Source organism: Athene noctua, chromosome Z, assembly GCF_965140245.1.
Source record: "Athene noctua chromosome Z, bAthNoc1.hap1.1, whole genome shotgun sequence".
NCBI lineage: Eukaryota > Metazoa > Chordata > Aves > Strigiformes > Strigidae > Athene > Athene noctua.
This window is the reverse complement of record NC_134077.1, coordinates 24,383,427-24,411,269: the sequence shown is the minus strand read 5'-3', so window position 1 is coordinate 24,411,269 and position 27,843 is coordinate 24,383,427. Positions and strand designations below refer to the sequence as shown.

Here is a 27,843-nt window from a genome sequence, read left to right as displayed (position 1 = left end):
GAGCCAATGAGCGAATAGCGCGCCAGCAGAGAGCGCGGGCTGCGTCGGGCCGGACAGAGCGGAGCGGAGCGCGGAGACGCCATGGTAATGGGCAAGGAGGGGGTCGTGGCCGCCACTGCCACCCGTCTCTGCCCCGCGGGCTGCTTGGCTGCCCTCAGCGCCACTGCCGGCCCCAGGGAGCTGCCGGGTTTGGGCAGCCGCGCGGAGCAGCTCCTCGGAGCTGGAGCCGGGTATCTGCCGCCCTTTAAGGTGGGGCGCTGGGAAGCGAGCGGGCTGGGCCCTGCTGCCGTGCCCGCCCGCTCTCGTGTGGGGAAAGGCTGCGTTTAGCTCTAGCCTGTGAGGACCTCCTTTCAAATGTTTTCCTGCCAGTGGCGTAGCCCTGGAGTTTATGTTAGGGACAACAACCCCCAGCAGCGCTACAGGCTTGGGGAGGAGTGGCTGGAGAGCTGCCACTCAGAGAGGGACCTGGGGGTGCTGATTGACAGCCGGCTGAACAGGAGCCAGCAGTGTGCCCAGGTGGCCAAGAAGGCCAATGACATCCTGGCTTGTGTCAGCAATAGCGTGGCCAGCAGGGACAGGGAAGGGATCTGACCCCTGTACTCGGCACTGGGGAGGCCGCCCCTCGATTCCTGCGTTCAGTTTTGGGCCCCTCACTACACAAAGGACATTGAATGACTCGAGCGTGCCCAGAGAAGGGCAACGGAGCTGGTGCAGGGTCTGGAGCACAGGTCGTACGGGGAGCGGCTGAGGGAACTGGGGGTGTTTAGTCTGGAGAAGAGGCGGCTGAGGGGAGACCTCATCGCCCTCTACAGCTCCCTGAAAGGAGGGTGCAGAGAGCTGGGGATGAGTCTCTTTAACCTGGTAGAAAGTGACAGGACAAGAGGGAATGGCCTCAGGTTGCGCCAGGGAAAGTTTAGACTGGATATCAGGAAGCATTTCTTACCAGAAGGGGTTGTTAGGTGTTGGAACGGGCTGCCCAGGGAGGTGGTGGAGTCCCCATCCCTGGAGGTGTTTAAGAGTAGGATCGAAATAGCGCCAGGGGATATGGTGTGGTTGGGAACTGTCAGTGTTAGGTTAATGGTTGCACTAGGTGATCTTCGAAATCTTTTTCAACCTAGGTGAATCTGTGATTCTGTGACAGTGGGAACTCCCTGTCTAACCTCTTTTGTGATGCTATTTGTATCCTAATTTTATTTTTTTCTTCCTAAGGTGAATTCCCTGTTTTCTGAATCTTGTTCTTTTCTTCCCCTCATCAGTTTTCCCAGGGCTACTTTTACTTTTCTTCCTCATCTCTGAATTTCTTCCAGTAGTTATTTTGTATTTGTCGTCATGAAACATTTCCCATAAAGCTTGCCTGTTTGCTTGGTTGGCAGAGAGCCTGCAATGCACACTTGTTGCTGTGTCTATTTTTTACCTAATTATGTATCTCTAAAATGAAATAAAGGAATAGTATTGAAACTGAAAGGCATTAGTTTTGATGAGATGCAAAAAAAGCCTTCAGTTTTTGGATACAGTGTACGAATGGAAATGTAATTTAACATACAAAAACAGGGGAGGCTGCAAGGAAAACTTGCAAGGCTGCAAGGAGGATGCAAGAAAAAACATCTGAATGTGATACTTGGAAGGTAATTAACATACAGAGGTCTGTAGTATCTCCTTGTAACGTGTACATTTTGAAACTTTGTGTGAAATCAGTCATGGAAATTTTGAAGGTCAACAATAATTCTTTAACCATTTTTGTGAGTTGCTTTTTGTTTGTTTTCATGTTGATGGACTGTATTATTGCAGGGGACTATAAGGGCATAGGACCTTTTATTCCTACCCCAAGACCCCTTTTAAATTTTCAAAGGTTATGTCTTTTTTTTTTCCTCCTCCACTTTTTTTTTTTTTCCTTTCAGGCCTTGTTAGTTCTGCTGCTGAACCTTTTTGCCATGATGAAAATCACATGTTCAGGCTTGTTGTCTATGCCCTTGACAGTTTTTTGTCTGAGGAAAAAAAAGTACACTGCATCTCAAGACTGCTTCATTTCTTTATTAGCCTTCTGTGGGGGACTTCACTGGAGGCATTTCAGAAATCAGTACATTTTGTGAACTAGTTCTCTTTTATGTTATGGAGACATTCCAAGACTCTTAAAAAGATGATGGTTTTCCTTTTCAAGAACTGCGCTTATTAGACCTTATCACATCATGGCAATCCAGATTCTATTTTTAATTATTGATGCAAGAAATTTGTCAGGAAGGCTTAGTAGAAGTATTGCTACCTTTCAGTTCTCTAGAATACTTCCAGTGTTCAGTAAGGCGTTCTGATTTTTTTTTCTTAGCCACTCTGCTATGGCATACTTGAACTTGGAGCATACTAGTTGAGTATTTCACTCCTTTTATATTCGGGTTTTTGACATAATTTTCTCTGATGCTGCTTTTTTGTTATGATAATGAACAAAAGGTTGAGGTAGGACTTTGTGCTTCATTAAGAAAGCAGATGTTTATATCTTCTCTAGATCACTATCTCTTTGAATGTCTGTTTTTAATCTCTTTAAGTATTCGGCGTGTTTAGTGACTCAAGTATTTTTAAATGCTTCCTGCATCTTGTACATCTAGGAAATTCCTGTTGGTTGTTTTACATTAAAAATTCCCTTTGACTGCCATTTTGTCCCTTTTTGTTTTTTCCCCCTCTTAATTACTGTTGTTGTTCATGTATCTCTTTATATATATTTAATCTTAATTTCTAAATTTGTATGTGTTTCTATCTGACACAACAGTTTCTCAAACTTTTAAATCTGACTTGGGTTAATTTTTCTCTCTTGACTGTCCTGGTGTCCTCTCTCTTTGTTACCTGCATATCTTTCAGGTTATTTTGTCTGTTTTTCTAATAACCTCCAGAGCACTTGAATTTGTTAATCAAAAAGATTCTGAACTCAAGTTGTGATAAGGAGAAATAGATGAGGATTATGGGAAGACAGAACAGAAGTAACTATGCCTGAGAACTTTGCAGATACATGGAAAAAAAGTGTGGTTTTGTAGATGTGAGATTCTTTTGTTGTTTCTGTATTAAAGTTGTTAAAAAAACCCCACACCATTGCAGGTAATCAAAGAAGTGTTGAAAATTTAGGATTTTGTGACTGATTTTAAGAAACATTATTAGTGTCTTCAGATGTTACTATAGTAGCGTTGTTAGCTTATTTTACTGCATGATTGGGTACTAGCTAGAAATACAGGGGAGTTAACTGAAAGTTTTGGATTCAGTGGGATTTCTCTCTTACATATTTGACTTGAAGTAGCAAGTATGATTCAGTAACCTGGTAAGAATTATTGTATATCTAAATAACTGTTCTATTTGCTTGTTAATAGGCTGAATATTTACCAGAAATCACTACTGAGTCAGTCTGTTCTGTAGAGGCCAAGAGAGAACTCATTGAAGAATGTGAGAGTATTTGGAAGCAGATGGAAGAGGTATGCAAATCACAAGTGATAAGCTAGATTTGTTGTAAACTTTCCTCATTGTTTTTTTGTTCATCTCTCCATCCTTCACTGCATGTTTACCTTACTGCATCCAAAGAAACCACCACAATAAGAAAGAAAACCAAAAAAAGACATCCTCACAAAGGCCAAAGGTAGAACAAATAGCAGGGTTGAAGAATGCTTTGCAGTGCCAACTTTGTTTACAGTGTGATGATATTATTATTTAGTTAAATAGAATGGGAATATATGTTAAAACTAGGGAAGATGAAACAATTTACTTGTGTTCTGTTAGTACCAGCACACTGAGACTTGAGGTCCTTCTCTCTTTAGCCTTATGCAAGATGGGATTCAACTGGTGGATCAAGTGTTTTGGATCTTCAAGGAGAGAGACAATAAGATGAGAAAGAAGCTTAGAAGAATGCTCATGTCAGCATACACTTATGCAAGCTGACGTTTGCATTCTCAAGAATAAAATTTATCTCTCTCAATATATGATCCAATTTGCTAATAATAATGTTTTAGAGTGAGTTATTTTTATTTACAGGAATCCAGGAAAGATAAACATTTAGTTGTTCTGAGGGAATGGTATGCATCCTATAAGATTCTGCTGAGTCTGATGAAAACTCATAAATAATATTTTGAGAGTCTTAATTGCCTCACTCAATTTTATGTGGTATTTGTATGCTATGTGCTTGAGTTCTGATTTGTAGATTCAAAGCCTTGAAAGTATCAGAAACTGAGGTAAAAATACTTTCAAACTTGAAGTAGCACAAACTACAGACAACCCAATGTGCAATAATTAGATTTTAAAAGACTAATGTGATTTTATTTGTTGTTACATGTGAACTTACCTTAATATTCAGTAAGTGTCAGGGAATCCTGTGTCTGTGTTTCTGAAGTTAATGTAATAAATTATCAAGAGAAGTTTTGTTTGGCACCACCATGTCTTTGAAATTTTTCAGATTAGAAGGTAATATAATGTTTCTTATTTTTAATTTAATTGACAGTCTTTGATACCTTGTATTTCCATCCCAGCATTCTCAAAACAACACAAGAAGTGATAATATATGTTATTTTTGGAAGCTGGTATAAACAGTAGGATTTTTACTACTTTGTAATTGTTGCATCCTGGATGCATGCATATTCAAAAAAAAGTTTAAAGAACTAATAGTAATTGAATTGGCTCCTAGGTTATATGGTTTATGATATAATGTCCCAATGATTGTGTGTCAGCATTAGCAGTTTTTATTGGAGAAATCATGTATTGTGTTTTGCTTCCAAAACATTGACAGCAATGTTTCCAAAGTACTGCTCAGTAGAATACATCTTGTCCTGTCACAGGGCAGGTTAAATGGCTGACAGTTACAAAACTCTAAAGGAGAGTTTAGCAGGTGTCTCCTGTTGAAGCCTTGGATATCTGTGGTGGCCTGAATTTCAGACTTGATATACATCCCATTGCAGTAATAGCTGATGTCGTGCACTTCTAAAAATCCAAGCATTTTTCAAGTTTACAGTATATTGCCCTTAGGCATCATGTTTATTTCTTACAAAAGTCAAGAGTAAGTAAATGTTGTTTGTTTTCTACCAAGTGTCAGAGCAAGCTAATGCGTCTAGCAACGGACACCCCTCAAATGTCAGATGCCAAGGTAAGACTATTTTTTTTATTCTCTACAAAATAGTTTCACTAATTTGATCTCCTATGACAAGATCACGCACCCAGTGGATGAAGGAAAGGTGGTGGGTGTGTTTTTCTGGATTTTAGTAAGGCTTTTGATACTGTCCCTCACAGTATCCTCCTGGACAAGTTGTACAACTGTGGGATGAGTGAGTTCATGGTGCACTGGATGAAGAACCAGCTGAAGGCAGGGCTCAAAGGGTTGTGGTGAATGGGGCTACGTCTGGCTGGGGATGAGTCACCAACAGTGTTCCTCAGGGCTAAATCTTAGGGCCAGTTCCATTCATTTATCAACAATCTGGATGCAGGAGCTGAATGCACCATTAACAAGTTTGTTAACGATACCAAACTGTGAGGTGCTGTTGGCTCTTTTGAGGGTCAAGAGGCTCTGTAGAGGGATCTAGATAGATTGGAGCATTGGTCTGTGATTAATGGGATGAAATTTAACAAGTCCAAATGCCATATTCTGCACCTGGGACAGAGTAGTGCTGGGCACAGGTATAAACTGGGAGAGGAGTGGCTGGAGAGCAGCCCTGCAGAAAGGGATCTGGGGTGCTGGTGTGACACTAAGCTCAATGTGAGTCAGCAGTGTGCCCTGGCAGCCAAGAGGGAAAACAGCATCTTGGGGTGCATCCAACCCAGCGGAACCAGCCGGTCAAAAGAGGGGATTATCCCTCTGTATTCAGCGCTGGTGCAGCCTCACATTGAGTGCTGTGCCCATGATTTAAGAAGGATGTGAAGATCCTTGAATGTGTCCAGGGGAGGGCATCAAATCTGATGAAAGGTCTGGAAGGCACGTCCTCTGAGGGGTGGCTGAGGACTCTGGGTTTGTCTAGTTTGGAGAAAAGAAGGCTGAGGGACGACCTCATCGCGCTCTGCAGCTTCCTGAGGAGGGAAAAATGGAGAGGAAGCTGGTGGTCTCCATCACAGGACACAAGGGAATGGTTCAAAGCTGCATCAGGGTAGGTTTGGATTGACATGAGGAAGCATTTCTTTACCATGAGCATCATCAAACACTGTAACAGTCTTCCTAGAAGGGTGGTTGATGCCCCAAGCCTGTTTAAGAGACATTTGAACAATGCCCTCAGTAACATGCTTTAACTTTTGGTCAGCCCTGAAGTGGTCAGACAATTGAACTAGATGATCAGCAGATAACCTCCCAGGTATCTGCTGGGAACACAACACAGCAGAGAGGGAACAGTCCAGGAGGTTCCTGGAGTGTGTGGAGGATAACTGCCTCACACAGCTGGTGAGTGAGCTGGCCAGGGAAGGTGCCCTCCTGGAGCCGCTTCTTGTGAACAGGGAAGAGCTTGTGGGGGAGGTAAAGGGTGGAGGCCGTCTAGGGTGCAGTGATCGTGAGGTGACTGAGTTTTCAATCCTTGAAGAAACAGAGGGGTTAGTAAAACTGCCACCTTAGACTTCTGGAGGGCAAACTTTGACCTGTTCAAAAGATTGTTTGACAGAATCCCTTGGGAGGCTGCCCTGAAGGACATGGGAGATCAGGAAGGCTGGTCATACTTCAAGAGAAGTCTGAAAGGCACAGGAGCAGGCTGTTCCCGTGTGCCAGAAACCAAGCAGGCAGGGAAGAAGACAGGCCTGGCTAAACAGGGACCTTTGGCTGGATCTCAAGAACAAAAGGAGAATCTATGACCCTTGGAAGAGGGGCAGGTCTCTCATAAACACTATAAAGATGTAGTGAAGCTGTGCAGGGAGAACATTAGGAGAGCCAAAGCACAGCTAGAGCTCAACTTGGCTACAGCTGTTAAAGATAATAAAAAATATTTCTGTAAATTCATTAACAACAAAAGGAGGATTAGGGAAAATCTCCCTCCTTTACTGAATGTAGATGGAAACATGGTAACAAAGGATGAGGAAAAGGCTGAGGTGTTCAATGCCTACTTTGCCTCAGTCTCTAGCAGTGGAACAGGCTGTTCCCTGCACACCCAGCCTCATGAGCTGGGAGATGGGGAGGGGAAGCTGAATGAAGTCAGCACAATTAAAGAGGAGGTGGTCAGAGACCTGCTACACCGCTTGGATGCACACAAGTCTGTGAAACTGGATGGGTTACACCCAAGGGTGCTGAGGGATTTGGCCAAGCCACTTTCCATGACTTAACCTGAAGTCATGGCTGACTGGGGAGGTCCCATTGGACTGAAGGGTGGCAAATGTGACACCCATCTACAAGAGAGGCAGAAAGGAGGATCCAGGAAACCATAGATCTGCCAGTCTGACCTCAGTCATGGAACAGGTCATCTTGAGTGCCATGACAAGTCATATAATGGACAACCAGGGGATCAGGCCCAGTCAGCACGGGTTTATGAAAGGCAGGTCCTGCCTCACAAACCTGATCTCCTTCTACGACAGGGCAACCTGCTTACAGAACGAGGGAAAAGCTGTGCATATTGTCTACCTGGATTTTCAAAAAGCATTCAACACAGTTCCCCATAGAGTTCTCATAGGAAAACTGGCTGCCCATGGCCTGGATGAGCGAATGATCTGCTGGGTCAAGCACTGGCTGGATGGTCCCAGAGAGTGGTGGTCAATGGAAGTAAATCCAGCTGACGACGAGTTACAAGTGGTGTTCCTCAGGGCTCGGTGTTGGGACCATTTCTGTTCAACATCTTTATTGATGATCTTGATAAGGACACAGAGTGTATCATCAGTGAGTTCGCAGCTGACACCAAGTTAAGTGGGAATGTCAATCTGCATGAGGACAGGGAGGCTCTGCAGAGAGACTTGGATAGATTGGATCGGTGGCCAATGTTAACGGGATGAGCTTCCACAAGGCCAAGTGCCAGGTCCTGCACTTGGGCCACAACAACCCCCTGCATGGCTACAGGCTGGGGAAGGTGTGGCTGGAGCTGTGTGGAAGAGAAGGCTCTGGGGGTTCTCACTGACAAGCAGCTGAACTTGATCCAGCAGTGTGCCCGGTGGCCAAGAAAGCCAACGGCATCCTGGCTTGTATTAGAAATAGTGTGACCAGCAGAAGTAGGGAGGTGACAGTCCCCCTGTGCTCTGCACTGGTGAGGCCACACCTGGAGTGTTGTGTCCAGCTTTGGGCACCTCAGTTTGGGAGAGATATTGAGGTGCTGGAGCAATTGCAGAGGAGGGCAAGGAAGCTGGTGAAGGGCCTGGAGAACAGATCCTATGAGGAGAGATTGAAGGATCTGGGACTGTTCAGTTTGAGGAAGAGAAGGCTGAGGGGAGACCTCATCACTCTCTACAACTGCCTGAAAGGACATTGTAGAGAGGTTGGTGCTGGTCTCTTCTCACAGGTAATTAACAACAGAACAAGAGGGAATGACTTTAAATTGCAACAGGGGAGGTTCAGACTGGACATTAGGAAAAAAATTTTCACAGAAAGAGTGGTCAGACAGTGGAAGAGGCTGCCTGTGGAGGTGGTGGAGTCACCATCCTGGATGTGTTTAAGGGTCGTTTAGATGAGATGCTGGGGGATGTGGTGTAGGGGAGAACTTTGTAGAGTAGGGCTGATGGTTGGACTCGATGATCCAAGGGTCTTTTCCAACCTGAATGATTCTGTGATTGTTGTAGGTCCTTCCAGCTGGAATTATTCTATTTTCATTGTAGCTGACCAAGAAGCTATGGTTTCTTTCCTTGCTGTTGACCTTATCACTAATGTTCACTACTTAATCACCTCAAGACTGTAATTTTGCAAAGTACTCTCCTGGTTTTATCCTTTAAGTCTGGGGACTGATTATGGTCTATGATTGTGCTAGTTTGAAAACAAACTAGTGGGAGACACCAAGTCAGAATAACAATTTAATAAGGAAAAAATTATAAAGGCAGATAACACTGAGTTAAACTAACAGAGTCAGGATAAAACCTGACACCCTGTTAATCAGGGTGGTGGTAGCAGTGGTAGAATGGTGGCTGCAGTCCCCCCGAAGCAGTGATCCTGTAGAAAAAAAATCTGCTCTTCCTCAGAAAGGTCCAGTGGTGGCTAAGTAGCTCCTGTCCTCTGGAAATCCAGTGGAAAAGAGAGTCTCTGGTATTCAGAATCTCAGGTTATATCCAGGATGGAATGCTGGTTTTCTCCCTCTGGGTGGAGCATCTCACAATGGGATAATGAGTCATGCTGCATGGCATTGATGGGCCATTAGCAGAAAGATAGTCGGGGGGGAGGGGAGACAAGGAAACATTGCCCCACATGATTTAAGCAGCTCATGAGGATGGTAATAGAATACACTGCAACCCAGGACAATGATGTAATGGTTTACTTTCTGAGCAGCATATTTTGCTAGGAATGTACACCAGGCATAAGAGTTAACAGGCAGGATGTACATATTTCATAGAATCATAGAATGTTTTGGGTTGGAAGGGACCTGAAAAGATCATCTAGTTCCAACACCCCTGCCATGGGCAGGGACACCTTCTACCAGGTTGCTCAAAGCCCTGTCTAACCTGGCCTTGAATACTTCCAGGGAGGGGGCATCTACAGCTTCTCTGGGCAACCTATTCCAGTGTCTCACCACCTCACAGGAAAAAATTTCTTTATCTCTAATCTAAATCTGCCCTAATGTAAAACTGTTATTCCTTGTCCTATCACTACCCTCCCTGATAAAGAGTCTCCCCAATTCTTTCCTGTAGGCCCCCTCTAAGTACTGGAAGGCCGCTATAAGGTCTCCCTGGAGCCTTCTCTTCTTCAGGCTGAACAACCCCAACTCTCTCAGCCTGTCCTCATAAGGAAAGTGCTCCACCCTCCCATCGTCTTCATGGCCTTCTCTGGATCTTCTGTGACAGGTCCCTGTCCTTCTTATGTTGGGGGCCCCAGAGCTGGACACAGTACTCCAGTTAGGGTCTCATGAGAGCAGAGTAGAGGGGCAGAATCACCTCCATCAATCTGCTGGCCACACTTCTCCTTGTAGCCCAGGATACAGTTGGCTTTCTGGGCTGCAAGCACACATTACTGGCTCATAATCAGTTCTTCATCCACCAGTAGCCCCAAATCCTTCTCTACAGGGCCGCTCTCAATCCACTCATCACCCAGCCTGTATTTGTGCTTGGGATTGCCCTGACCCAGGTGCAGGACCTTATTGAACTTCATGAGGTTTGCATGCGCCCACAAGCCTGTCCAGGTCTCTCTGGATGCCATCCCTTCCCTCCAGCATGTTGACTGTACCACACAGCTTGGTGTCATCCGCAAACTTGTTGAGAGTGCGCTCCATCCCGCTGTCTATGTTGCCAACAAAGATGTTAAACAACACTGGTCCCAACACTGACCACTGAGGAACACCACTTATCGCTGCTCTCCACTTCGACATCAAGCTGTTGACTGCAACTCATTGAGTGCAACCATCCATCAAATCCATGTCTCTCCAGTTTAGAGACAGGATGTCATGTAGGACAGTGTCAAATGCTTTGCACAAGGTAGATGACATCAGTTGCTCTTCCCTTATCCACCAACGTTGTAGCCCTGTCATACAAGACCACCAAATTGATCAGGCACACTTTGCCCTTCATGAAGGCATGTTGGCTGTCACCAATCACCTCCTTATTTCCCATGTGCCCTAGCATAGTTTCCAGGAGGATCCACTCAATACTGCTGGACACAGAAGTGGGACTGACTGGTCTGTAGTTCATCACGTCCTCTTTATTTCTCTTTGTAAAAGTGGGGGTTATGTTTCTCTTTTTCCAGTCAGCGGGAACTTTGCTGGACTGCCATGACTTATCAAATATGATGGATGCATTTGTCTTTAAGAGACCGTCTTTGATTTAAGGTTGCTGAATGGTAGTGTGAATTTATTGGGAAGTTTTTTTGTCCATTTACTGGAATATCCAGAATGTTTTGTACATCCTTTTTGAAATCATGTTTAAAGGAACAAAGAATGAGCTGACGGTACTGTCAAGAGTAGTGCTTCATTGCAAAAGCGATGACACCACCTGAAAATAAGAAATGTCTGTATGGTGATTATTTCTTCTGGTTTGGGTTTGTTTTCCTTTCTTTTAAAAGGCTGTCTTTTGAAGATACACTTTATGAAGTTATTTTGAGTAGTGAAAAGCTAAGCTTAAGTTGTCAGTTCTTGGTATTTTTAGTGTAAGAGCTTGGCTGATGATTCTTAGCATATTTTTCTCTTTTTAGTTGATGAAAAGGCAATTGCAGTCTGCAGTGCTTTTTATGGAATGCTTGACCCTATCAGCAATACCTGTTGTATTTAAATGTATGGATAATTTTGTATCAGTTTATAAGTAATTACAAGATTGAAAACATCTGTTTGTTTAGTCTGGGGTTTTTAACTTTTAAACTTTTCTGAACTGGTGTTTTTATTATTGCTCCTATATTTTCAGTGATTACAGTGAGCTAGACCGCTGGTTCTAAAGCATTTTTTGTTGAGTCTACAGATGTTGTTTTGATGGAAGATTTATTTGACTACTGGTTTGTTTTTTTTTGAAGACAATCTTTTGTTTAGTCATCAAATATCAAGCACAGTCCATTTTACCTTAAATGTGTATCAACCATGCATCTAAGGAGGGGTGAAGATATGAAGCACTGTCATTGCTTCTAGTGGCTCATCTTCAGCTGTGCTCATTGTCCAATATTACAGAGAAAATTAGGGGTAGTATAGGGAGAGGCGCTCGGAAGATCGCGCCATGTATGGAAAGAACAGGGAAGCAAAGATCTCGTGAGATACCGGAAGAATAGGGAATTAAAGACCTTGTGAGGTACATGAAGGTATATAAAAAGCAATTGCGCAGTTAATAAATTGAGCAAGAAGCAACCACCATATTGGCATCTGTGCTTTTGTTCCCGCGAAGGTCGTAATCTCCTGCATGGATTAGCTGTGATCAGAGCGCCACACCTCTGTGGATTGGCAGATAGAAAAAGACAGCTAATACCCCTGCCTCAACAGGGGAAAATGCCAACTCCAACTATTTCTGACTCCCCCCTTTTAAAAAAATAATAAAAATATTTCTTGATCTCTGTGAGTGCCTTTTCAAATCTTTGGAAGGAATAAATGGCCTATTGTAATATTTTCTTTTTTTTCTGCTGTATAAACTTAGTAATTGAATTTTTATCTTATTTTACTGCAATGCAACTCAACACACTTCAAAAGATGCTTCTTTTCTTGTTGTACAGCTTTCCTTCCAATTACCAAGGATGCAAATGAAAGCTTTAACAGCAGAACATAATCAATGGCAAAACAGAATTCCTGAAAGTAAGTAACTGCTTCCATGTAAGGTATATTCATATAAACAGAAAAATAACTGGTAGTAGATCTCCTAGCAAAATAAAAGTTTGTTATGCTGTTACCCTCTTTCAGGTTTCTCCTTTCTGTGGTAGTTTCTTCTCCATCTTTCATTTGTATTTCCTTTTTAGGATAGAACTACTTTGGCAAATAATTTTGTATCCATTTTGCCTTTTAAAAAGCTGATACATTGTTTGATTTTTTTACAAGTATTGCTAATTAACAATAATTTACCCAGACATATTTTTAACTATACTTACTCTGATTTTTTTATTAATGCTTCACAAAAGTCTGTCATATTATGAGGTACTAGCTGAAAACTTTGAAGTAAACCTTTAGTGGTAAACCCATTACACTGTAATAAAGTATCTATGTTGTATTTAACAGGGGTCAGAGATTTCAGGTCAAGAAAAGGTAGTAAAAGACACTACAATTTATTTTAACAACATGGGAATCCAGATCGCTTACTGATCTGAGGAGCACAAACCACTGAGAAAAGTGGTAGTTCTTATATTTGTTAGGCATTATCAGTCAAAAGGTATAAATTCCTCAGTTCTTCAAGTATCTTTTTGTACATAAGCATCAGTGCTGACTGATTGCACTGTTGGAAGGCTGATGTGGCCAGACACTGAAAATAAAACCATTCAGAATCTAAATGTGAGTAAAGTAATCTGTTTTTTCAGATGTATCATTTGAAGACTCATAAACAGTTCACACTACACTATCATTAGTATTCTCATAGCACTCATTGTTATGTCTCCTATCGAGAACCTTTCAGCCCAGTAAAACTTATTAGTTAATCTTTAAATGAATACATGGACTCATTTGAATATTTTTATGCCAGAAGCAGCTTTGGGGTTTTTGTGTTTACAAAATGATAGGAATGTGTTTTAGACAGAAAATGGTAATTTTCAATATTTTGTAATATGGCCAAATTGGAATGCATTTTCAGATGAACAGTAAAGTCACTTCTTCGGCTTCTTTCCAGGTTCATGAATGTGCTGCATATAGTGCTCAAAACTGGGGAAAAAAAAGTTCTTCTTATAAATAGATATTGTTGCTCCATTAGAATAAATTTATAGTTCCTGTGCTTTGTAAGCCTGTCTCTTAAGAGTGGTCAGCCTCAAATGCTTCTTAGAAGTATGTAGATCAAAAGTGTGACATAGAATGAATTTGGGAAACACTAATTCTTGGCTGCTGCCCACAAATAAGCTACTGGCTTAAAGAAAATTAACTGAAAGCACTTAAAGTTTTTATCTGGGTAAAATACCTGGAGATATTAGGTTTCTTTACTAAAATATGTAATTATTTTAAACTTTAATCTATTTGCTTAAAAAATATTCTTGGGGCATGATCTATTTTTATTGGCTTGCTGACTTGCTTTGCTGAACTATTCTTACTTGTTCCCAGGTAATAAGATTTATTATTAGAAATCTTATTTTTTTTACTAGATAAATGATCTATGCATATTATAATGCAAATAATATTTTGTAGCCAAAGCTTTGCCTTTTTGGCTACCTTTCTGACAGAAGAAAAAAAAGCTTCTGCTAAGAATTTGAATAAAGTGCTTATATGAAAATAAGGAGTCTACTGTGCTTACGTCTTCTCTGTCAGTCTTGGCTCCTTTATACCTACCGTTTATTTTGAAGGAGAAATTTCTTAAAACATTGTCTGCATTTATCTAAATAGGAATAGCAGAAACAATAATTTCATACAATTTACTGATAATGCATGAATGTCAGGCTGGCTTTTTACCTTGTTTTCTGCTTTTAGTAATGGACAGTCTTGTAAATAAGGGTCTGTCAGCATTTCAATTTTAAACCTTATTTTCAGAGGTTATAACTTGGCAGCTCTACTTTTCTTTAAGTGCAATATTGGCAAACACACTTGAATCCACAATGCAAATTTTATTTTTTCAAAGCTTTTACTTTGGTCTCTTGTTCTTTCTCATTTTCTGGTACTATTTATGTAGCTCTAGAGCTGCTAAATCAGCTGAATTAAAACTTTTTAACAAGCATTTGACTCATAAAAGTAGAATTTAACTTTTACATCTGCGAAATAAGGAAGTGGAATTAACCTTATAAAACATTTGTGGTCTCTGCATAATTTCTATTTTTCTTGAGAAACTATCAGTATTCTGCCAGATTCCTCTTATTTTAATAGGAGCTTCTGTATAAACATGTGCGTAGTAGTTGCTTTTACATTCCTAGTATCTGGTAGTATTTTGCTTAGTAATTGTACTATGTATCACTAGGCAATCCTGTTTGACATTTGATTTTTGCAAGTGTATTGATTCACAACTGAAAAAGCATTAACTTCTAGTAGATAGAACAACCTATGCTCATTACAGTAGCAGCTGCCATAAATGTGTTGTCACAGTATTTTAGATCTGCACTGTTCCTTCACTAAGTTAGGGTTAGTGATTTCTTTCCTAGGAAGATGTAGCCTATTCTGGTACTCACACAATGTGAATTTTGAATGGGAAGCACATACTCAGGATTGGGTATCTAAAAATGAAGACATGTTAGAAAACAGCAGTAGAAACTCCAAGTAGTAAGGGCTCACAATAATTATAGTAAGGGGTGTGGCAGGGGGAAGAGTTGTAAGGGTTTCTTCAAGTATGCCAGTGAATGTGGGTAAAGGCACACCAATGCATTCTATGTAGGATATTCATGTCATTAAAGAAATCTTGCACTAATAATGGCATAGACAACTACCTCCCACAGCTCTTAAACATAAGCTTAATTTGAGAGCACTCTACTCAGATTTCGTGTCAAGATTTAGAAACAGTAATTCTCTAAGTAAAAGGCGTTTTATTGTGACATGTAATTTAATGCATTTTGAGCTCGTTTTGCAGATTTTCATCTCAGAACAAACACTACTTTTAGAACTACTAGTCTAATACTTCTCGAAATTTGTGAAGGTATAAAATTAGCAAAAAAAGTATTCTTATAAATTTATTAAATCAACTGTATTGTATTTAGGACATATTTAATGCTTTTATAAGAGGGTTAAGAGCTTTTCTTTTTGTTAAAGGAAAAGCTTTTATTGCAGTAATTATTTTTAATATTTGAGATTTAGAGCCAAAGCTTGGACAAAAAAAATCCCTGTCATACTAAGATTTAAAACTGTTAGAGTAACTTTCATTTCTCCTGTTAATAGATTCCAGTGCCGCACTTTTTCAAGTTATATGTTTATGCAGATGCTGCAAGTTCACATGGAACTGAGAACAGATTGGAGTCCATTGAAGACTATCAAATACAACAATGAACTTCTTATTCAGAAAATCCATGAGCCATAAATCACTGCATTTTGCAGAAGCATTCTGGGAAAACATTACTACATCCTTGAATAGTACCCTACTTTCCCTTAAGTACTGCTGTTGGACAGGGTTGGAGTTAGGATATTGGCTTTGCTGGGCCTTTAATCTCCCTACACGTGACTGCTCTTGTGAACAGTAAGAATAGTGATGTGCTTTTTAAGTTTTTTAAATCTGATATGTTATACAATCCTGATCAAGCATTTGGGAGGCTGTTTAACAAAGAATTGGAAGACTGGAAGAATTTCATTGTCCACATTGGTAATGATGATGGAATCCATTCCACCGGAAAAATCAGTCTTGCTTATCTTGAAGTATGACTGTACTTCACATTTCAGTATTACGTACTTAAATCTATATACCTAAGCTAGTTCAGATATGAAAAATAACGCAGAAGCATTAACACCGCGCTTTTTTTTGTCTGATTTCGCTTGCTGAAACCTAACAGTAGGGTAGCACAGCAGGACACCACAAGATGTGGCTGACTGCTGCTGACAGCCAAGTTAGTTTTTTAGAGGCTATGCAAGTTTCTCTCTAGCCAGGCTGCTTTTCAGTATAAACAAGTCTATATCATCCAATGCAAAAAACCCAATTAATTTTATTTTTCAGTAATTTCTACCAATCCAGATGTACTGGTATCATTAGGAAAAGAAGAGGTAAGGCTTTTTGTTTGTTAAGGGATGATACATTTTGTTGGGAAAAAAGATGAAGAAAGTATATACAATGCTGCTTTTTCCTGTGACTATTCCTGTAGTGGATTACTGCTAAGATACTGTATAAGTTTCTTCAGCCATTGTTGTTCTAATGTTTTTCTTCCCCTATATTATAACTACTAAAATTTCCTAGTTGCAATGAATGACGTTTTTAACAATATTTTTTTATATATTGCATTTCATACTTGATCTAAAATATGTAATGTTACGTGTTACACAGAGTCAGTATTCTTAACTCTAGAGTTCTGTGGCAATAATTTGAGTTCTTCCAGCCCTGGAAGAAAGCAAATCAAGAATATTTTAGGGGTACCATTACACTAAATTGATTGGACATTGGTATGCAACATGACCTGAGAATGTTCCTATTACTATGGCTTTAAAAAACCCCAAACAAAATTTTGGTTTTCTTCCTAGCAGCTTTTCTCCCTCTAGTACCCAACAGCTTTTAAGGATCACAGTTAACATGTTGTTTGGTTACATACATTCATCTGACTGTATTGTTATGACATATTTGAACTGAAATCCCATTTTGTGGCCTATCTTGTTGAGGATTCAAATTTTTTTTCAGATGTTGCACACATAGAGAATATTTGCTTCTGTAGAATATTTTCACAATTTTTATTTCTTTGAGGTAAATGTAAGAGTTCTCATAGTTTTTATGGTAGGAGACAAAATCATCCAAATCATAGGTTTATATTAAAAAACCATAAACTATTAGAAATACTACTTTGTAGAACATAACACACTAATGAAAGACCTAGTCCGCTGAGAGTCCACTGTACCCTGTCTTTAGCAGTGCATATAGCTTCTGGCTGCAGTAGTTTTGTTTCTCCCTCCTTCCTCTCCCAGATATGTCCATATCACTGATGACCATTTAGTTCATGGATGTAATTAGTCTTTCTTTGCAGCATCTTTGTTTTCTGAGTGTTCTATATTTTATGTTGGTGCTATTAGCACAGATTCATTCTTGCAAGCAGCTGCAGTGATTTAAACAAAGCAGCCCTGGTGCTGCAGATGTTTTCTTCTCAGTCTTTCATAAGATGAGAAGTTCATGTGTATGCTCCATAATCTGCTTCAGGTAAAACCAACTATTTTACAGAGCTTCAGTAAGACACCAATGAGCAGCTGGTGACAGTAACATTTTAAATAACTCCAACTGGATTTAAAAATGGTGTGTCACTCTGTAGCCATATTTCTTAAGAAATACTAGATAATTTTGGCTCTCTTTACCAGATTTACAGATGTAACCTTACACAGAACAAATAGCACAGACTGGGCTATCTGCAAACTGTAGGTTTGTTTTTTATAGTTGCAGAAAGTAAAGAATCATCTTGAAATGGTGCTATCAACAGTTCAGTCAAAAAATAAACAACTGAAAGAAGATCTGAAAAGGTAATACAATAATTTGGACTTCTGAATGCCATAAGCTTTTGTACCACACTTTCTTCTTCTTTGACTGTCCAGGAAAACTATTTATCTATTGTGCCATTTCCTACTTTTCATGTTTCAAAGAGAACAGCAGTGGTATGAGGAACAGGAGCAGCTACTATATGCCCTTAATGAAAAGGCAAACACTGAAGTTGGACAACCTTCCACAAAAAGGTATTTCTACAGTGGTTTTATATTTGTTTTGTTTTAAACCATATTCAGAGTACTGAATAGTGTTGAACAGGGTTTGGTAGGCACAGGCCAGGCCCCAGCATGTTGCAATCATCTGTGTGTCCCTGGAATTATCACAGTGACAGAATACTTCTTCCAAATATTTCACTGTTTTTTCAGGATTCTGCACTTATTCAGGGGAGAAGTTCCAAAACATTGGGGGTACCCGCTGTCCTAGGTACTTGCCCATGCTATCTCACACATCCTGCTACTGATAACTCTCCAGCCTTGAGGTAGACTTCTGGGTGATACTCTTAAATTGCTTAACCCTGAACAAAATCTGAACCACATGCAGGAACACGCTGGTTCCCAGCAGTAAGACGACCATGTAAATGTAAACATCCCAAGGATATTCAAAATGTCCAAAATTTTCAAATACTATTGTAAGTAGCCTGTAGGGGAAGGGAAGGTGAAGGGAAGTGTTTCCCCCATGGATTGGCTCTCCAAGGAGAAAATGTAAAGGGTGTAATTATTAACCCTTTCTGCAAGATGACCCCTTAAGTACAGAAATTACGACAATCTGAGTACAAACAGCGGACTAATCTTGGGACCAACAACTCTATTGTGCCATAAAACAGTATTACATAGTACAGCAAAGCAAAAATCTTAATCCACCTCCCATGGGTGATCAGCAGCAGCAGCACAGGAACTACATACGGCAAGTGAAGTGATGCATAGCACAGCTCTAAGAATGAGCGCCACAACCCTAGGAGCCAATAAATTGACCTTATGACCAGCAACTGATAAGCCAATATATTGAACGCTTATAACAAATTTGTTTTAATACACTCTGGCCAGATCTATTGTTATCTCCAACCTTCAAGCCCCACATTGGGTAGCAGAAAGGACCATTGTGGCTTAAACCTGGTCAGCAGCCAGACACCACAGAGATGCTTGCTCCTGCTCCTGGGGTATGGGAAGTTAATTGGAGGGGTAAAGGGAGACTTCTAGGTTGAGATAAAAACAATTTAATAATTGGAATTAAAAAAAAACCAAAACCCAAACCAATAATAGGAAGTGCAAATGGGCAAAGCACTATGCTCACCACCCGCCAACTGATACCCAGCCTGTTCCTGGCTAGTGATCCCGAGAAGACCGAGATCCCCCAGTCGCAATCCCAGAAATGAGAGAGAACCCCCTTTCCTGGCCAACCCTCCTCTATATACTGAGCATGACATTACATAATAGAGTATTTCACTGGCCATTTTGGGTCTGGGGCTCCGGCTCTGCTCCCTCCCAGCTTCTTGTATACCCACGCGTGGACAGGACATGGGGCATTGGAAAGTGCTTGATTTCTTAGCAACCGCTGAAAACATCAGTGCATTATCAGCATTCTTCTGATACCAAATCCCACACTGAATCCAAAGGACTGCACTATTCTAGCTACTAAGAAGAAAAATTACCTCTATCCCAGCTGAAACCAGGACAATACTGAAAAATTTAAATATCGGTAAGAGCAAATGAGAAAACAAAATATACTTTTTGCTTTGTTAAATAGATCAAATAATAACTTAGTAATCTATATTTGAAACATGGAAAATATTGCTTCTATCTGCTTATGTCCTGTGATTTAAGATGTGGAACTCATAAGAATATACAATAATGGACTTTTTTACTTTAAAACTTTTAAATTAAATTATTTTATTGAATTTCATATTCTCTTGCTATTTTTTTACTGTGTTAGTTTGAAAATGAGATCATTTAATGAACTGAAAAATAAAATCTTACAACTAAAGTCATATAAGGAAGAACTCTTGGATGCTCTGGGTAAATTCCTATCAGACCATTTTCCCCTTCCAGAGAATGGTGGAAGTGCTAAGAAGAAGGTAAGATTTTCTTGACAATGATAAAACTTGTAATGTTTTATTTCTATTTAATTAGATGCAATATCTTTTAAAATCCATTAACATAGAATCTGCAGCTATATTTTGAAATAAGTGTAGTTGTTACAGCTGATCCTTTAGGTTTAATTGATATCTTTCAGGTTGTTTTAAATTATCCAGCTGGGAACAGCCTTACATATTTTCTTTTTTAATGCATTTATCCTTTACCCAGTGGGATGCATAGCAATGTATGGTATTTCTTACTGAAGTGTAAGCTGTGCCAAATTTGGAAATGGTGAGGGGTTTACTCCAAATTGTTCCATTTTCTTTTTTTACTGGACTAGGCAAGTGGACTCATTTTCCTTGGCAAAAGAAATTTTAATTGTCTAACAATGTTTTTGAAACAATTACAAGGACACGTGTTTATAATTATGGTGTGATTTGGAATGTTAACCATCAGTTTATGCTCAGGCAAACTGGGCCTAAAATGATCTTAAAATTTTAGGGAAAAAAGGCAGTCAGGGAGTATTTTGCATAATAAATTCAAAGTCTGCACTAAAAATAAACCTTTTACCATTACTGTTTGAAATAATAGTTACAAAAAAGGTGGGGATTGATTCTGATTTTAGACATGCTTAAGAATACAGAAATAGAAAGGACTTCTTTCTTTTATGTTAGTGCTAGGTTAATAGTTGGACTAGATGATCTTCAGTGTCCTTTTCAACCTAGCTGATTCTGTGATTCTTTAATCCAGTCCCTTGTTATTTCAGACAACCACAAAATAAAATTTCTTTAGTATTATAATTGAGCTCCATATAAAAACTAATTATTTTTGTTACTACTGTTTCTGATGGAGTTTGTTCTATTACCTCAGTACTTTGGTTAGAACCTGTCTCCTAACTTTCAGTCTAAATTTATTCATGTCTAACAGATCCATGCATTCTTGAACCAGCATTGTCCTTAGAATAGCTCTTTTTTGTGTTTATTAGTCCTGATACATTTATAGACAGCGGTCTTATACCCTTTCTTTCTTTTGCTATTTGAAGTAGCAAAGCTTCCTGTTCTTCTGTAAGGTAATTTTTTACAATTCCCTGGCTTATCCTAGTAATACCCATTTTTTGTATTTGCTTCCACTTGGATTTATCTTTTTTGGAACCTGGTAAAAATCAATGTTAGAGACAAAACTCACAGTCACATAAAAGCAGCTAATTACACCCTTGTCTTTTTCTTCCTGTTATTTCCAACTGATGAATGTTCAGCTTTTAACTAAGAAAACCAACTTGGTTTTGGCAGAAGTACCTGTTTTGCAGATAAAAATACCAAATGGACCTTTCAAGGCATGATGTTCATTTTCAAAGTCCTATTCCACCCTCTTCAAACACCTTATTCTATTATAGCATAGTTCTTCTGCATATCAATGCCTTCCAGTCTTCTGCAGTTATTAAATATGATACATTTTGCTCCAATGTTAAGAAATTAAAGTTTCAGTGATGTAATTAACAGTTGTCTTTCAATCATATGTTTCTTGATTTTGGCCTGATAGTGTCATCTCCCTATTTGCTGGTTCTTACTCATCTTACAGTTGTTCTAGGATATGCTTCTGGGGAAGTCATTAGTGTTTGAAGAAGCATTTTAAGCAATTGTCCATTTTTTATATATATATAATCATTATTTCCTTAAAAATATATTTCCTGTTATAAAATACATCTATTTATTTGCTCCTATTTATGTGAAGCCATAGAAAAATCTAGACTGGAAGTGACCGCTGGATATCTTCCATTCCAACGTCATCAACAAGGTAGTGCTAATGTCAAAGTTGGATCGAGTTGCTCATGGTCATATCCAGCTGTTTTAAATAAAAGGAATAGTGAATTCATGTGTGTGTTTCAGAATTCTGAGGAATATTTTATGTAAAAACTTCTCCCCCAGAGAAAAATAAACTGCTTAAATTTTTTCTCAGCATGTTATATTGACTGTCAGAAATTGTTACTAGCTACCCTGACTTCATCTCTTCCATGCAGTTTTCCTTATTAAAATCTAAAGGAAGAAATAATCACCCAGAGTCTTTAGGATTAATCAACCCTTCCCCTTGCTCACAGAAGTCACCTACTACCGTTCTACTACCTTTTTTTTAGTTTTATTAAATGTAAAATTAATTTTGATACATTTCCAAGGTCTTATCTTGTCTTAGCTTTAATTTTATTTATGCGTTGCCTGAATTCCTAAACATAGTTTGTTTTCTGACATGTCTTTTTCTTTCTTTTCCCTCCTTGTGAATTCATAGCTGCTTCTATATCTTTTGACTCACTTGGATCTGAATGGCTTAACTGCTGGTCCCCTATAATCTGCATCTAAAGTGATTAACTGAAGGCAGGAGAAAAAGCTATTTTTACCGATATAGCTTTCTTTGTGTCAGAAATTGTCAGCATTAGCAATTAAATTTGCTGCTACATTGATTCAGGTGAATGTTATTCACATCTATTATCAGATTGGTTCAATATTCTGGAAGAACTGAACTCTTAACTGTACAGCAGTAATTTCTGCTTCACCTTGTGGAAGCTTCTTGTACTCCCAGTAGTTCTGTGTGAGGACAAATGCGCAGGGCTGATGTCTGTAGGGCACAGCTGCCTAGTAGTGTGAACTCCCAGCCTTGCTGTTCTGGTTCCACTGTTCTTTCACCAGGCACCTGCATCTGGGATTGTGAGTGGGAGGGAAGACTGAATCACAGCTCAGGTTAGCCTCTGTTGCCATGGCCCAACACTTTTAGAATAGGTAGTGATTGAGGTAGGAATTGTCTTGCATTTTAAATCTTGGATTAAAAAAAAGAAATTTTTTTCAAGATAAGAAATATGAAAAGCCATATGTTGAAGAATATTCTTTATGCCAGTCTATCTCATGGATGGTTAAATAAACAAATACTAAACATCCTGCTTAAAAGTTACTTTATAAGCATTAATTAATTAATTAGAGGTACTTATTATATTGGTGACACTTAAAATATATAAGATAATAAAAACCAAAATATATATAAGGTATATTACAAACCTAACAAAATAAGTTTTCTAGTTCTGTGGGAGTGCAAACCTCTTTACACTAATATCCTTAGGAATTTGTTCTTTGTATGTCAGTTTTAGTAATTGCTCAAGTCATAACCTAATTTCAACTCTGAAACATGAATATTAAACCCACTATGTAAGTTATGAAGTCATATTTTTGGCCAGAGAAATACCACAGCCAAGGCTATGAAGTATCTTCATGATTGCTCTGAGGAACCTTTTGCAGCTTCTTGGTGCAGATTCTATCTCTTCAGCCTAGTGTCAATATAAAGGCACAAAGACAGGCATTATTGAGCCCTAGCTCCATGGTTTGCAAGGTGTCCATGGAGCAGGCAGCAGCCCCCTTGTGGCTTTCTGAAGGTGAGAATGTTAAGAACTATGACTGGAAAAAAGGAGCCAGAACTTGCCTTTCATGAATTCTTTTTTATTGCTGTATTATTCTTCTGTCCAGAAGTAGAGTTTGTATAAGGTACTGCACAGCTGTTAATGTCTTAGGACTTAAGTTGATATATTCAACAGCAGTGCTTGAGTAAGCAGCCACCAGGGCTGTATTGTTTTGTTGAATGTGAAGTGGATGGGGGAAAAAGGCTAAAATTGAAAAATAAAAGAATCAAGTTCACCTTGCAACAGCACAAGCAATTTTGTTAGCATTGCTGTTTAAGAAATCTGTATCAATTTTAGAAATCCATATAAATTCATAGGCAAATGGCTTGATTTGCTTGCTGCAAATGAAAACAAGTAATTTTGTAATGATATTTTATCAAGGACTTTTTTCCAAAATTTTTAATGATTCTTAAGTTTGGTCAATTTTTTTAATTGAAGTCGGAGTAAGAGTAAACAAATATTCATTGGCAAATCCTGAAAAAATATTAAGGCACTATGAACTGAAGTCTTACTGTGTCAAATTTGCGTTGTAAACCTTTTCATAAAGTTCACAAAAAACCATCATTTTTTCCTTACATCATAGAATGTTTTGCCCTGTACTACATTATAAAAATAATGTATTTGGTTTTATTTAAATGTAAACCCAGGTAGATACACTATGGTCACTTTTTTAATAATCAGTTTTTAAAAAGTTACATTTAAAGTGTATGACTTTGAACTGGTAGATTTAAATACTACCTTGTATTTCTGTCATTAAATGTAAGTAAAAGTCTTCATCTGTTGTGTACTACGTAATCAAATAATTGTGTGATTATTTTTTCTTTGTCAATTAACTTTCTTCCTGACTATTTAGTTTTGGGGTTTGTTAATTTGGCTGGGGTGGTGTTATTTTTGCAGGGTTATTCAGAAGAGCCATCTGTAGAACTGATAACGCTGCATGAAATTTTAGAGGTAAGATGGTTTTGTTACATAGAGATATGGTGGATTTTCCTGTACTCAGATCTGATCATAATATATTAGTAAGATGAATAACTGTGTATGGCATACAATTAAAATAGTTAATTGAAAAGTAGAATGTTTAAGAATGTTTTGTCAGATTTGTGTTTTAATTCCTATCAAATTAATCCCTCAATTTTTTAAGAGATGTGGCAATAATTTTGATTATTTAATCCTCAGTCATTATATTTTATAATGTTTATTTTAAAGATTTATGAGCCTCAGTGGTTCATATTAAAGGAGACAAACACTATGCTTAAAATGAATTGTTCCATTTCATGATATATTCTGTACTATTTTGATAAAAATATTTCTGAAATATAGTACAATAACAGTTCTAGAAGGACCAGTTAATGTGTAGTCTCGCGTATTAACTGGATTATCTTTTCACATGAAAGATCAATTAATCTGATGCAATCATTTCTAATTGATTTTATAAGTATGTAAGCGTTGCTTTGTGTATTTGTAATCACTGTGCAATTTATGAATTTGAATTGCAAAGCACAATTTTGAAGGAGCATTAAAAATATTTTTACTAGCATTGTTTCTTCTCCTAAATGTTACATTTGAAGTGTTTCTATTCCTCCTCCATCCTCAGTCTTCAGACAGTTGTAAGTATCTATGTGTAAGACATTCCTGGGGGAAAAAGTTTTTTCCTGAGGGAAAACTTGATGACTAACAACTTTCTGTTATTAAGATGCAATGATCTGGTCACCATGACATTGTTGTACTTTAAGTTAAAAGCCCATACTTGGGGTTTACACCATCAAAATCATTTTACATGCTTCAAGTATCTCAGCATGCCTGTTAATGCCAAATTAGGCAGAGCTTGAAAACAGATCAGAATTTAAAATAGGCCTATTCCCTATGGAATAAAAATTTTAAGGCTCTTCTAATGCTTTAAAACTGCCCTTCACATTTTTCTGATATTGTTAATCTCAAAATGTGAACACATCTAAGCCATGTCTGATTTCCATTTGGAATAACATACTGCTTCCAAAAACCAAGACTTATTTTTCATTTTAACTATCTTGGCGTAAACTGTCCATGTCCGTTATCTTTGTTTTATGGGAGGTTTTTTGTGGAGTAATTCAGTTCTAGCTTCAAGTGCCTGTTAAATTCCAAAAGTGTTTTTAAAGACACAGATAATACTTTCTTAAAGAGACAAATTCAAAGTTATCTTTACATTATAGTTACAGAATTAGGATTTGCTGTTGTACAAATGTAATTCATTCACAGAATTTCAATCAGTGCATGTGTTCCTAACCATGAGTCCACTCAATCTCCATGTGTTTGTTAAATAATTAAAATATACATTTTAATAAATCCCCTTTGACAAGCTAGGTGTATACATTTATATTCGTTAAGTATATCAGTACCTACTTAATTAGAATCACAGAATCAACTAGGTTGGAAAGGACCTCGAAGATCATCCAGTCCAACCGTTAACCTAACACTGACAGTTCTCAACTGTACCAGATCCCTCAGTGCTGTGTCAACCCAACTCTTAAACTCCTCCAGGGATGGGGACTCCACCACCTCCCTGGGCAGCCCATTCCAACACCTAACAACCCCTTCTGTAAACAAATGCTTCCTAATATCCAGTCTAAACCTTCCCTGGCACCATTTCTTCTTGTCCTATCTCTTGTTACTTGGTTAAAGAGACTCATCCCCAGCTCTCTGCACCCTCCTTTCAGGGAGCTGTAGAGGGCGATGAGGTCTCCCCTCAGCCTCCTCTTCTCCAGACTAAACCCCCCCAGTTCCCTCAGCCGCTCCCCATACGACCTGTGCTCCAGACCCTGCACCAGCTTCATTGCCTTTCTCTGGACACACTCGAGTCATTCAATGTCCTTTGTGTAGTGAGGGGCCCAAAACTGAACACAAGAATGGAGGTGCGGCCTCAAAATAGCATAAATAGTAAGCAAGGAGTAAATTTTTCTCATGCAAACCTCAAAATTTTTATTACACTACTTTTTATTCCGGTAATGAATTGTAATTATTTACAAATATAGTAATTCTTTTCCTTTTATCGATCAGAAAGGAATAATCCTCAGATTGTTTTTGTTGAACTAGTTTAAGATCTGAAAGACCGTTTACAATAGAAATGTATTTAAAGTTGTAGCTACAAAGGCTATTTTGGAATGTCAGAAGTTGGAAAAGACGAAATAATAAATCATCTAAAACAATACATTTGAAGTAAATACTTAGATTTTGGCAGATAAGTACAAAATACGTAAACTGGAACAACTCTTCAGAATCTTCTAAAAAAGAGCAGCAGGGGTTTTTTTTTAATAGCAATGGGTGAAAAAAAGTGAAGTGTGGTAGTAAGGATATTCCGTTTTTCTTTAGCAATAAAGAGGCAGACAGAGTATTTTGTACCTAATGAAACTGGGAAAGCGATAACATTTAGAAGTTCTGAGTAGAAAGATGAAATATCTGGGATGAATAGAGAGAGCACCATGGGATGGGTAAAATTATTTAATGTGTGCAGTGTTTCCCATGAGCAGTATAAACATGGTCTCCAAGAACAGAAGAATGATGTCAAAACTGATGCTTGTTTTTAACTCCATTAACTAATCCTGTGTTTAGTTAAGGAACAAAGGGGGAGTAGGGAAGTATCAAAAGGAGGTGACTTGTTGCAAGGGTCTTGTCATGCCCAAACAAGAAGTGATCTTAAGAATTTGGATAACCCATTTACGAGATGAGCAAAAAGATTGTGTGCAAATGTAGTGAAGTTAATGTAGGACAATGATGTTAAACTGTTCACATGTGCAAACTTACTTATTTCTGACACTACCTACAGAAGGATACAAAATAGAGGAAAAATAATTCCTCCCAGTCTCAGAAGAGAGGGCTTTTTTAGCTTATTAGTGAGATGACATTTAGAAAAATTGTAAGATGGACTTTGTTTGCTAAAATCTGAAAGAGTGAAGGAGAAATACCATTTGTTGACAGCAACTCATTAAGGTTTTGAGGTGATTCCCAAAAATCTAGCTTTCTGTCCTATTTAATGTTTTGAATCTTAAATTAACAGGTACTGATTTGAAGATCAATTATATAAGGATTTATCACCTTTATGTTCAGATTTTTTTAGCCATTTATAGATTCACTATCTAATATCCACCAAGAATTTTTGACAGATGATGAAAAACTTAGTCTGGATAAAAGGAGAATTCTGGTTCTAATTTTTACATCAAAAAAGATGTGATGAAATAAAACTAAAAACTTTTATTTCAGTTCTACTTTGAACAGGTCTTTTATTTCTTCTATAGTCTTGTATTTCTTATATTGCCTACATAAGTGTCTCATTATAACAATTTGTATACATTTGACTAAAGGAGATAAAAATCTAGCTGTTTTGTTCATTTTCTAAATCTTATCTTTTTGGTCTTCCAGATGCTTGTAAACAAATTAATGAGCACACCACATGAACCCTATGTAAAAATCAGGGACTCATTTTGGCCACCGTATATAGAACTGCTGCTGCGAAATGGAATTGCCCTGAGACATCCAGAAGATGCAAAAAGAATACGCCTAGAAGCCTTTCATATGTAG

General features: G+C 38.6%; 1 protein-coding gene across 2 annotated transcripts; it reads left to right on the top strand.

The window, feature by feature from the left end:
• The first annotated feature begins 55 nt into the window (after nt 1-55).
• On the top strand, nt 56-27,843 carry CENPK (centromere protein K). 2 transcript variants are annotated; one of them, XM_074932454.1, is made up of 11 exons: nt 212-249; nt 1,552-1,625; nt 3,348-3,449; nt 5,048-5,104; nt 12,230-12,308; nt 16,267-16,313; nt 17,680-17,762; nt 17,883-17,972; nt 19,714-19,855; nt 24,190-24,243; nt 27,685-27,843. In XM_074932454.1, the coding sequence occupies exons 2-11, from the start codon at nt 1,590-1,592 to the stop codon at nt 27,841-27,843; spliced, it is 849 nt and encodes a 282-aa protein (XP_074788555.1). In that variant the 5' UTR covers nt 212-249; nt 1,552-1,589. The 2 variants fall into 2 exon arrangements, with proteins under 2 accessions (XP_074788556.1, XP_074788555.1); XM_074932455.1 differs by lacking the exons at nt 212-249; nt 1,552-1,625 and adding an exon at nt 56-84.